Source organism: Cariama cristata, unplaced genomic scaffold (assembly GCF_000690535.1).
Source record: "Cariama cristata isolate BGI_N322 unplaced genomic scaffold, ASM69053v1 scaffold5984, whole genome shotgun sequence".
Lineage (NCBI taxonomy): Eukaryota > Metazoa > Chordata > Aves > Cariamiformes > Cariamidae > Cariama > Cariama cristata.
The window spans coordinates 32,501-44,700 of record NW_009613379.1 but is presented as its reverse complement, the minus strand read 5'-3'; the positions used below and the strand labels follow the sequence as shown (position 1 = coordinate 44,700).

General features: G+C 38.4%; 1 protein-coding gene across 1 annotated transcript in view; it reads right to left on the bottom strand.

The window, feature by feature from the left end:
* Nucleotides 1–2,672: 2,672 nt before the first annotated feature.
* The window catches only part of URI1 (URI1, prefoldin-like chaperone), a 33,877-nt gene continuing 24,349 nt past the window's right edge, over nt 2,673–12,200 (bottom strand). Inside the window, exons 6-11 of the mRNA XM_009698980.1 lie at nt 12,158–12,200; nt 8,910–9,090; nt 8,086–8,353; nt 7,381–7,523; nt 5,801–6,059; nt 2,673–3,495 (exon numbers count right to left, since the gene is read on the bottom strand). The exon at nt 12,158–12,200 is cut by the window's right edge and continues 18 nt beyond it. Of these exons, the coding sequence (XP_009697282.1) occupies nt 3,307–3,495; nt 5,801–6,059; nt 7,381–7,523; nt 8,086–8,353; nt 8,910–9,090; nt 12,158–12,200 (1,083 nt within the window). The 3' untranslated portion in view covers nt 2,673–3,306. The remainder of the gene's footprint in view (nt 3,496–5,800; nt 6,060–7,380; nt 7,524–8,085; nt 8,354–8,909; nt 9,091–12,157) is intronic.

Genomic DNA, 12,200 nt, shown 5'->3' with positions numbered 1-12,200 from the left:
AGGGCATGCAAAACCTCTTGGGAAACACCGGGAAGAACCAAAATCTCCCTCAGCCCCGTGCCCGGAGTCCTCGGCAGCGCTTGCCAGCAGATGAGGAGTCCTTCGGGCAGTGACAGCAGAAAAAGCCATCAAGGGTGTTTCAAAAATCGATTAAACTGTACCCTTAAGTGAACAAAATCTCTAACTGCAGCACCGGGGACAAAAAGACACTCACATCAACACATTAATTTACCACCAGGAACCCTACATGCCTCAGATCTGGGGCACCGTTGCTTCATCCTAGTGTTTGCTTCGTCCACGCACTGGTGGTCACCTGCATCCACTTGTTGGCTTCAGCATTGCACCAAAAGCAAATGTTAAGCCCTCACTGAGATAGGCCTTCATGTGATCATTTTTTTACTGTTTAGATTTTTATCTGCTTTGGTAGATTTAATTTTTTTGTTTAGCATTTGCAAACATTCTATAAAAATCCTACAGCCATCTCTTCATGCTTTAGGCACTGCACAGCGAATCTACTGGTAAAGCCCAAGTGAAGACACCGAAGATGAAGGATCATTCCAGCCTGCAAAACCTCTGACAATTAAATATACTGCAGAAAGGGCACAGACACATTCAGACTCCCTATTAGGGAAAACACTCATGTGCTTAGTTTTAAGCATGTGGTTAAATCCATTCTTCTTTGCAAAATCTTTGAGACATAAGCACATGCCAAAGTGCATTCCTGAGTAAGGATGCTTCCCTGAACCGGGGCCGTAATTCATTAAAACCTAAGGTGCATTTATCCTACTTTTTCCCGTGAGCAGGGATGTGAAAAGGGAGGAGGAAAAAAGAAAACAAGCAAAGAATTAATTTTGATTTGAAACTGATCTATGGTGACAAGGGGCATTTGGTTTTGTTGAAGTAACTAGAAGTGGGAAGTATTTCAGAAGATATCTAAATAAATCTTTTTAAAGGGGTTTCTCTCTCTCTCTCGTTCTTTCTCTCCTTTTCCCTCTAATTACCCATGTCTGGTAGTCTTGGATCTCAACCCCTTGTTATTTAAAATACATATTCATGGAACTATATTTTACAGTTGCACTGTTCTGGTTACAAAATAGCTTCTACTTTTCTAGGACATAATTTCATTTTGTTTAGCCAAGAATTCATTAAAGAAGCTATAAATAACCTCCTTTAAATATTTAGCCGTGAATAGAGGGTGGACTGGCATTGATGGCTTATTTTAGTACTAATGCAATATGCTTTAAAAAAAAAAATCCGCATTTGAGCATGAATCAAGTTAATCATTAACACTTTCAACGTGATTCTCTGGATCCGCTTAAAATGGAGATTGCCCCCTCCCAGCCGGCGAGCTTTGGGCGCAGGAGGGCTGCACAACTTTCCCTTCAGTTTTTCTCTCGGTGAAACACAATTTGCCCCGTATCGTGGGGAAAACGCAGCCCTGTGGCTTTGGTGGGCTGCTCCCCCAGGCAGGGATCCCGGCTGTCGGCCCCTTCTTGCCCTACTGCTGCCACACAACTTGGCCGGCATTTTCTGCCCGTGAAACTACGCCACCGTCCCAAACACGTAGCAGGGAACATCCGAGTTAGATGGAATGCAGCCTTTATTAAAAGTCACCTTAGAAAAAGAAGTCCCAATGCCTCCCAATGCCCTTTGAGGCACAGAGAGAAAAAAAGTGTTGAAAAGGGGGGAGTCGTGATTCTGGTTTAACGCATGAAGCTCCACTGTGAGCTAATCTGCTGTGATCTGAGAGCAAAGGATATGAGCCCAAGGGGCGCTTATTTTAGGGGAAGGTGAGGAAGCGGCGTTAGCTGACACCCTGTTCATGGATGGCCAAGATGTGGAACACCAGATGCTGGTGGCTCAGAGGCTGCATGTTTACAAAGCCACAGAACTGCAGCCAAAAGCAAATCCTTTCTTACACCTCCAGTCTTTTTGCCTCACTTTTCAGGCTGTGCTAGAGAGTAACATCAGTTGAAGGTACTCCAGCTCCCCGTGTCCTCTGCCAACGTTTTCCCTTGTCTTTCCTCACGACATTACCCCTCTAACTGTGCCGATACAGACATGCTGAGAAAGAGATTAGGAAACTCGCTAGCTTCAAAAAACACACACACAACTACTGAAAAAAACAACCAACCAACCAACCCCAAACCCAGTAGTTTGTTTTTTAAACCCAGCTCCATTGCCTATTATCATTCAAGGGGTGGCCCCAACAAAAGCTGTGTCAGCACAAAGGAGGGGATGGTAAGAAGACAGGAAAGAGCTGCTGGGCAGGGACTCCTAAAGCCAGGATTGCTCTCAGCCAAGAGAAGGATATACAAAACTGTACCCCGAGTGCTGCAGTGCTGTTGCATTTTGAAATAAAAGTTGAAGCATTAAGACATTTTTCCTTAGTGCTGACTCCCTCTGGGCATTCCCAAGACAATTACGTTTTCTGAGTATACAAAAGAACTAGGAGATTTTGTAATCACAGTCTGAGTTTATGCTTCTCTCCTTAAGCGCATTCAATCTCCATGGACATTCATTAGCAGGAGGTTAAAACACAATGGCAGAAGAGAATGGACTGCTTTTATGTCCATGTGGTAGTAAACACTTCAAGCTAGAAATACAAGTTCAAAATAAAAACCTCTCCGTGTTGTATCCAAATTAGCAGTAAAGCAACAAAACCAGACAACTTTCACAGGTTTTTTACTGAAAATTTAATTTTACAAAATACCCTTTTCCATCAAAGAAACTTCCCTGCAATGTACATGAACCCAGCGTTTTATAGATCTGTACAGTGAGATATCAGAGAGGTTTGAAAGAAGGAAAAAAACTTTTAGCAGACACCTAGTTGCAAAACCTACAGCAATGTGAATACAAGTGTGTCTTAAAATGCTAAAGCAAGTAATGCAATATAATTGGTGAATCTATTTGAAATGTGAAAAGTTTCCTTAAAATGGTCCATATGGTATGTAGAACATCACAGCTGGCATAAAACTGCCTGTATTTAGGTTTAAACACAAAAACAATGTATGTAAGGAACAGTTTTTGAAAAAGAACCCAAGTGCTGCTATCATAAGGCAAACATATACAAAGGTGCTGACAGCACACAGGGAAATCGACAAAATAAGATGAATACTCAAGTGTTCAAACACCGAACTTTTTTTTTTTTTTAAACGTTGCCAATAAACGTTTCAAAGATAACCAATGCCAAATTAACACAGGACACTCTTTTAACTAAGCTAGGTATAACGCATATAGTTTACATAATCTCAACAAATGTGAAACTAGGCATGAGTAGTCCAACTTCGGCTAGCTAGGCAGGACCTAGTTAGCCTGTTGCATTCTGGCAGCTTTGAATTTGGAAATCCTCTTTGTAGTTTCTTCTGATGCTTCGGATAAAACTTCCTCTGATTTTCGCTCCAGAATGGTAGGCAGGACTGGGTGAGCAATGACTGGGTGTGGTATTAAGGAGGGAGACAAAGGCTCCTTTTCTATAACAGTTCCAGAAAATGCCTACAACAGAAGAGAATACTCAAAATGAGCTAATAAAATGCAAATGTGAAGCTATGCCCATAAGGTCATTACCCTATATTAGCCTGATTAGGATTGTTATTTCTTTTAATCAAAAGTAAAGAAATATCTTTAAATCAACGATTGTTCCTTGCATAAGTAACCAAATTGTAATTAACCTCAAAATATAGCTTGTTCAAAGATGACTGAATGAAAGACAGTGTCTTAAAAGTACTACTTAATCTCATTCCTACTGCATAAATGATCTAAAAATTTGCTTCCTCACCGACACATGCTCAAGAAATAAAACAGCTGATGTAATATATAGTTTCATTTTGGATAAGAAATGGAAATATTTTGCAAAGTTGGAGTATGTCAGCATTTCCATCATACGTCATATTTTATGACTTAATATCTTCTAATTGCATCAAGCTGACACACTGCATACAAACTGGCAAGCACATATTTTGTTTGTTCTTTTCTCCTTACCAAATATGATCAAAAAATGGTGAGAGCAATTTATACTTAAGAGAACAGCAAACTTGCTTCCAATTATTTCTCTCTATAAAAGGTCTAATAAAAACATTTAATGTTTAAAAATGATAATTTATATGCAGCTGATTATATGATTTAATCCTTTTTAACTTAGCTAAGAAATGACTGTGATTCTTGGGAAACATTGGGAAAAAAGCAGCTCAGAACTACTTTTCATAAACATATTTAAGAACAAATCATCCTACTATGTATTGAAAACAGAAAATTCAGAATGCCTAAGGACAAGGGGAAGCCATTTACATCCAAGGTTTGATGCTCATACTGGGCACAAAGGAATGCACACCACATTTATTAACTATGCTTAGTTCTGCTTTTTCGTAACTCAGTTACCAAGAAAAACAAAGCAAAACAAACCAGCCATTCCTTTCTTGCAGGACCTGCAAAAAAGCATTATTTTTTTTTGTTTCCTGCTCCAATAGCCTAAAGCCCTGCCTGTACACAACTGCATTGTTCTAACACCACGCTCATTTTCAAAAACAGGTAAGCAAAGTACAACCTAAGAAGATCGTCATAAAATTAGAAACAAAAAGAAAAAAAGTTAGTGTGTTGCAAATGATAAAGGAGAAATAAAGTATTTCAAACACCCACAAAAACAACCAAAAGCAAAACAGCAGCATTTAAGAAGGCATGTCTAACTGGAGTGTTTTCCTCGCTCGCCTTCAGTTACTTGGAAAAGACATTCTATTGTAAAGAATAATCATGCCGTATTCAGAAAATGGACCAATGGGTAACATCTAAAGTGTCCTCAGATCTGTTTTATAAAAATACAGAAAGCATACAACTTGAAGTGCTAACTCTACAGATGGATCTTCCACCATGAATCTTCACATCCTGCCTGGATTCAACTCGAGCTGTTTGTATGAAAAATGATGATAAACAATAGCTTTTATGAGGAATTCACTTTTTGTCAAAAATAATTTTTCTAAAAATAGTGTTCTTATTGATCTTGTCCATTGCAGTGGGAACTACTGAAAACTCAGTTTCATCTAGTTTGAAAAAACTGTACTTACAAAGTAAAAATGAAGAATGCTCTATGCCATGAATTTCAGAGCAGCGGCAACATTTAATTCTTGTACTCATCCAGTGACTAAGCAACTGTACATTTTTCCCTTATGTCGTAGAGCATCTTTCCTTTATGATGAAGCCCTGAACTTTTCCAAGGTGTGAAAATAGATTTGTTTGGGATCACTAACGGCCCTAGTCTGGAATAGGATGAGAAGAGGTGTAATGCTTCCTTCCACAGGGCAATTCTTCTGCCTTTGGCAAGCCCAAGTAATAGCTCAGCTGATCTTTGTGTGTTTTAAAACTTAAAAACACCACCTGGAAAATAGCTGTCTGGTAGCTGTGCAACACAGGTTACAGAGACTCAACTCTTCCCTCTCATCAACTATGAAGCACAGATTTTTGGGGTTTTTTTTTGTTGTTTGTTTTTTTTTAAAATCCTACTGTGAAATTTTCAGGATGACCCAGTAGACACAACACTGGTTTCAGTAGCACTGTCAAGTGACCACTTTGTCAGATCTTTAGGGAAGAGCTTCAGCTCTTGGGGAAGCCACCTGACCCATCTCCTCCCCTCTGCCCCTAGGATGTGTATGACAGAAGCTCAGCACCTGATAACGTCCTTCTGAGGAAAACTAGGTAGGATTTAGAGAATTATTTTAAAGAAATCAAACTGATGGTATAGGCAACTACAGTCGTTAAGATTTCTCATTTTTATCCCTACCAACAATCAATAATTAATTAAAAATTGTACCTCGGTTGTCCCTGAAGAGGGAGGAAGCTTTTTCGGTAGCTGCTGCTGCCCCTCCTCCTCCTCTTCCTCCAGTACGCCTTCGCTGTTGTCACTCTGAGTAGCTTCATCACAGCTAATACTCCTCTGAACTCCTCGTCTGTCATCAAACTCAGCAGCACTGTTCTCACTGGTATCGCTACAAACACTGTTCTCTCTGCTTCGAGACTTCAAAATTGATTTACGAGGGACATATTCTCCATTCACAACATCAACAAAGACTCTATAAAGGAAAATGTTAGCTTTAATAAACCATTTCAGGATCAGATGACAAATTTACAGTGAGCTAGCTTTGTCTTTTGTACAAATTAATTATGATGTGCTTTTCCAACTTTTTCGTTGCAGAATTACAATACTGTACCTTTAGAGGCATTTTATTTACCAACATACAAGAATCAATTCTGCAGAGCAAACAGTGTTATGCCCTTTATTCAAGCATTACGTTGGTATTTTCAGGAGAAAACGTATAGCGCTGAAAAGTGTTAGGAAACAGAATAGTGTGAGAAAAAGTTAGAAAAAAGGTGAACTAAAAGATTGTCACTGTTGTTTCTGTAAAGGCAAACAGAAGATCACAATGACGGAAGGTTTTCTAGAATGAAGTCCTTGTCAAATGTAGAATATAAAAACAAATACTTGAAATATTCATTGCACATGGAAAGGACGAAGCTTTTTCCTGACAAGTGCCATAATCTTCTGCTTTCAGTTAAGAACCAACCAAACAAAAAAAAAACCCAAAAAACTTTAAAAATCATTTTTTAAGGTCAGAACAACACAAAGACACTTTTCAAGTATTAACAGACTGTAAACTGATAAAGAGGCCTCTTCCTACAGTTTGTACTCCATCATCCTTGCACTTAAATTAACCAATCTAATGGGTGCCTGTGTTCATCTTTACAAACCTAAATACTTGTTTAAATTCTCCCATCACCTTAGTTTAGTATTTTATACAGTCCTCTAAGCCCATCACTTTTTCAAGCTCTCTTACGTGTGAGTGTTCTATACAGGTAAGCACTTCTTTTTATGGAGAACAGAGACAGTGACGGACTAAAGTCAGGGAGAGAGAATGCAAGAGAAACTATGCAAACAGACACCTGAGAATATTCTGAAGATACTGGAAGGAAAAGACAAAACCCATCTATTAGAAACTGGGAAAGGAGGAGTGATAGATCCGGTCAGTTATGTTCGAAAACAAACACAGAAGCAAATGACATGGAATTAACCAGAAGGCATAACATAACCGCTGTATTCCTTTACGCAGATGACAGGTACTGGCAAATTTACCTCAATTTCAGCAGCTCTGAAAAAGTAGATAAATGATGAATTGCTAGTTGGAAAAGGAAATTTTAAGCTCAGAAATGTTTTATGGATATGAAAGCATGGCAACCATGCAGAAACCACAAACTTTTATTTTTAAGTAGTAAATTCAGTTCTAGCTGTTTCTTTCAGGAAACAGTAGGCTCGGCTTCACACTATAGGTGAACAGAAATGAAAAAAGGAGGTCTGCTAAGGGGAAAGCTCACACGCCAATGCTATAAATTACACACCGGTAAATGTCTGCTGGGGTTTTGATGTTAGGCAGTTCTGGAGTTGCATGGCCATTGCCATTGCTGTTCTTCCTTTTACGCTTGGCCTCTTCTTTCTTTTCACTGAATTTCAAAGTAGTATTTTTTCCTGTGTTTATTCTTACCTGAAAATTGAACACAAATGATGGTCTAGACCATAAAAATCAACAATCACCAGGCTGCAGATCAACCAAATTCTGACATTCTCCTATCCAAGCAGCTGGGGACTATGAAGCATAGATAAGTTAAACAAATGTATGAATGGTAACATTCATAGTGTGAACTGTTTATCACTTGCACTAGGCTGGGGCATTTCTTTGTATTAATGTGCATAGATTTTGCATATAATATATGACAGTCTGCTTATTCAAACTCTGCTTAACAGTTGAGCTGTTCAACAGTCAATTTCAAGTCAAGTAAAAAATCATTTCAAAAACTCCTAGACAGGATACTACCTTTTGCAATAGCCAGAATTGAGAACAGCAAGGTATATGTTTGAAGATCATTTTTTAATATCATATTTGAAACTGCAGGATTTAAACAGTGGGTTTCAAGCATTCAAAAACTATCCAAATAAATGTCACCTACACTTAGCATTCTACATTATCTACAATTTTCTATTTTAGATATGGTATATATGTTTTATGCAATCTCTTGAGAGAAAGATAAAAATAATAAAGTACAAACCCTTTTAGGCTCAACAGTGTGAGAGAAAAAAATAGTTGGAACAGAGTTATCTCCAACATCTACATCATCTTCATCATCACTGTGATAATAAGTAGAGCCATTAACTTGGCCACCAAAGAAGTCTGAATTTGTTACTTCTTTATGGAAGTTGCCCTGAGTAATACAATCTTCTGCTCTATACGTCCCATTCAGATTTGTCCTCTTATCTTCTTTCTCCTCTTCAGAGGAGGTTGTATCTTCTCCATTTGTTTCAATTGCATCAGGCATCCTTTGAAATGAAAAATATCTAAGTAACTGAGGCACAGGCATACAAAATAATGAACAAGCCTGCACATAATTTTCTTTATCCAGGTACTATATTTTTAGCCAGATTGTGGAATCTTTTTTTATACTCTATAAGAATGACTATGTCCTTTCCATGTCAAGTGGAAATACCAAAAGTGTGACATTCTGGCTAATAAGATATATATTGCTTTAGGATCAGAACAGATCTAAGGATGTCATTAAACACTAAATGTGTAACTCCCACATTGTAAACGATGGATTTTTCTAGCCTGTGGGAAATGGATTTTACTTCCCCCTTTTGTATCATCTTAAAGAAAAAATGCTATAATGCTGGACTGCTGTGGTTGCAGAGAGGCAGATTTTAGCACCTTTGGCCTTGCAGTACACGCCCTGTTCATGCTCCACCCTTCTTCCACCTATTATAACTGCATCAGTCTAATCAGCTATTTGCATTCATGGTGAGATCCTTTGTGTACAAACAGAATCACACACCTATAGCTTTCTGAACTCCAAACCTGACTGCTACAGAAGTACTATACCTGTCAAGTTCACCAAGTATCTCTTCTTGTCTCTCAAGCTCTTCTAAGCGAGCCCATAGTTCCTCCTCTGACTGAAAACGGCCCATCGATTTTGTATCACTTCCATTTGCTGGAAAATCTACCTCAAAAACGTTTGATACTTTTGGTTTTGAATGAGGTTTGTGAGCAGTTCGGTATTTTCCTGTGTAACAAAAAATAAGATGCAATTACTAAAGCAAATGACAAAAAAAAAAAACCAACAAAAAACACTGAGGAGGGGAAACCACAAAGGAATTAAGGAATACGGGCAGAACATTTTCCATTTCAAATTATTGTTTAACTGTTTAAGTGAAACTGTCAATGAACCAGAGCACCAGCACAGGATAATAGTCTCCGGATGTTACAGAAATACCAAGGCAAAGCAGAGATGTTTATTTACAAAATAGGAGACACTGATCCTATGACAGTTTTATTACAATGTGGGGGTTTTTTTTACTTCTTGTGCCAAACAGTAGACTTTGATTTGCTCTGATAGATACCAACATGTGAATGTGACATTTGCTCACCGTCCCATTAACAGCACATTTTATTAACTGGGAAAACAAATCTAGTTTGTACTTTAGCTCATTTTGGACAAAGTCACCTATATTTAAAGAGCACAGTCTTTTTGGTTTGGGTTGCATTTTTTTAAATTTACAATGAAGAGCATTAAAACTGATCTCCAGAGTCATCTGGAAAATCTGACCAAAATCCAGCCATTATGAATCACTTACTTTGGTGAAAAAGATCCACTCTGAAAAACAGACAAAAACTTGCCTTTCAGAAATAATAAATATAAACCCCTTTAAAGCTTCTGAGGTGACCTGAGATATATACTTGTGAGTAAATGGTAGTCACCGACAAGTTCTTGCTGGCATTTAAAAGCTTTGCTACCTAGTAAAATGCTGCATCCATTGAGGATGGGGAATACTTTTTACAGTTTGAGTGCTGTCTAGCACACAGGGAACAAACTGCCTGCCAACACCACTAATGCTTTAGCCCTGTCTGTGTGAAGGGCAGGACTGCTTCTTTAATCCCCGCATTCCCCAAAACCGACAGCTCCCAGGCGCACCGCCTGTTTCGGCGGAGTCCCAGGCAGGTTCCCCAGGGAAGTTCCTCGCTCCCTGCCCATCAGCACCCTGCACGCAGCACCTGCACATCTTTACACGAATGAGGACCCTTCCCCTTCCATCACTGCTACAAACAGACCGAGCATTTTGCTGGTACAGTGGGACTCCAGTATTGCTATGGGTCTTTAGGAAACTCTGCTTTGTGCATCTAATCAACAGTAATACATCTTCGTTATTTAGCACCCTTCAAGTTTTAAAACCTCTTTCTATTAACCAATTGTGGGGCCTTTTTTTTTTAAATTTTAAGAACTCATGGCTTAAAGATATCCTTATTCAAATACGTCAGCTTATACTTTAATCCTGAGTTAAGCACAAATTCAATTGCAACATTAAAAAGCAAACAGGTGACTGTAAGTAATGTTGGAATGTGTGTCCCCTACTCTTCCACGGGATAGCATTTTTCATCATTTCATTAAGAAAAGGCTGAAATGTATTTTATTGAGATTTGAATATAAATTGAGGTAAGCCAGGCAATCAGAGTAGCTTGTGAGGATTTAATTTGGTATAATTACAAAATTAATAAATAAAATTTGGAAGGATTAGTTAACAATCTATTTCAATTTGATTTTCAGATTGTGCAGTCCTGATTTCTTTCTGTTACCCTTCAGTATTAACCACTGACTTGACCATCAAGGCAAGCACATGCCTTCCTGAACACCAGCAAACACTTCAACATGCCAGGGGTTTTCCCTCCGAATTCTATCAAAACTTCTGTCAGTGAAAAACCTGGTCAGATCTCAAAGACAACAAAGGATAATCAGTTGCTACTCCAATATCCACTGTGGTCACTTGCTGTTACTACAAAGCATCACCATTAACTTCATACACTAACCAAAAAAAGTAAAATATTAAAATCCAGAAAAACAGAGAGTCAGCAATAAACTAATGAGATGCTCAGGATACTCATTTTTGTCTTCCTCAGAGATACAGCCCATTTCCATGTAACAAAACCAGTTCCTACACCTCAAAATAACTGCTAAATTGTTCTTTTACCTACTTCTCTCTCAACCCTAGTACAAATTGGTGATGACAGAAAAAGTATTTAATTCCCACTTACAAATTTTCAGCAAAAATTAATATGATTTCAGAGGACAATAACGATGATGAAAGTTTAGGATACAACAAAGCTGCGCAAAGGCTGATGTGGCATCCACAGCATGCTGCCATATTAACACTGCTACAATGGGACCCATTTCCCAGAGTGTTACTCCTATTTTGCAAAGCCATCTACCCATAGTAGAGACAACCCCTTAGTCAGCCTTGGCATGTAAGGAATATTGTGATTTATTCCAGAAAAAGTAACAGTGAATTGCCCAGCTTAGCCCTCTGCAAATCACAAACTACTACTCCTCTCAAAATGTCCAAGTGATCCTATTTTCAGACTGTAAAATGACTTCTTCCTCCAACTTTGCCTGAGTCTTACCTATCAAGCACCACTTCACATAGCACAGAAATCATCCAATTCCTTAGCACAACTATCTTTGTTTCCCAGTGTCCTCTCCAGAACTCTTCAGGAAGTACCTGCTTCAGTACATTTGCAAGACCTGCATGCTGAGATTGTTTTTGCATTTGTTTCACTGACAGTAGTGAAATGCCCCAGTGGACGACAACATTTACATTGTCCGATTATGTCTCATCCCCATCCGTGCTTCTTCTCCTCCCTGCTGACACGGCTCACAATTCCCCCATAACAAGCAGAGCCTGAGTTTCTCTAGTATTTCCTCTGTTGTAAAACTCACATTTTGATGCAAAAAATGTCTTTAGTTCTCTCTCCAGAAGGCAGCCTATTTTATTTTCTGCCCTTCTTCTTCTAGAACACTTAAAAATCCCAATGTAGACTCTTGAAAGAAAAAAATCCCCAAATACGTCTAGCTGATGGCTACACCAAAGGATACCACAGAATCCCACAGTGAAACTGAGGTACAAAATCCATCTTACCTTCAGATTAGTAATTTCTAATTTGAATAAAGTAATTTTTTAATGTAAAAGATACACTGAAAGGAAATAATTTAGTCAATCCCACGTAAGGAGAATTAATCCTACAAAAGGAATATTTTGCTTACTAGTATATCAAGATATGTTTATTATTAAATCATTTACCTTTTGTTTCAATGTTATCATCTTCAATTTCTTCTCTTATGTC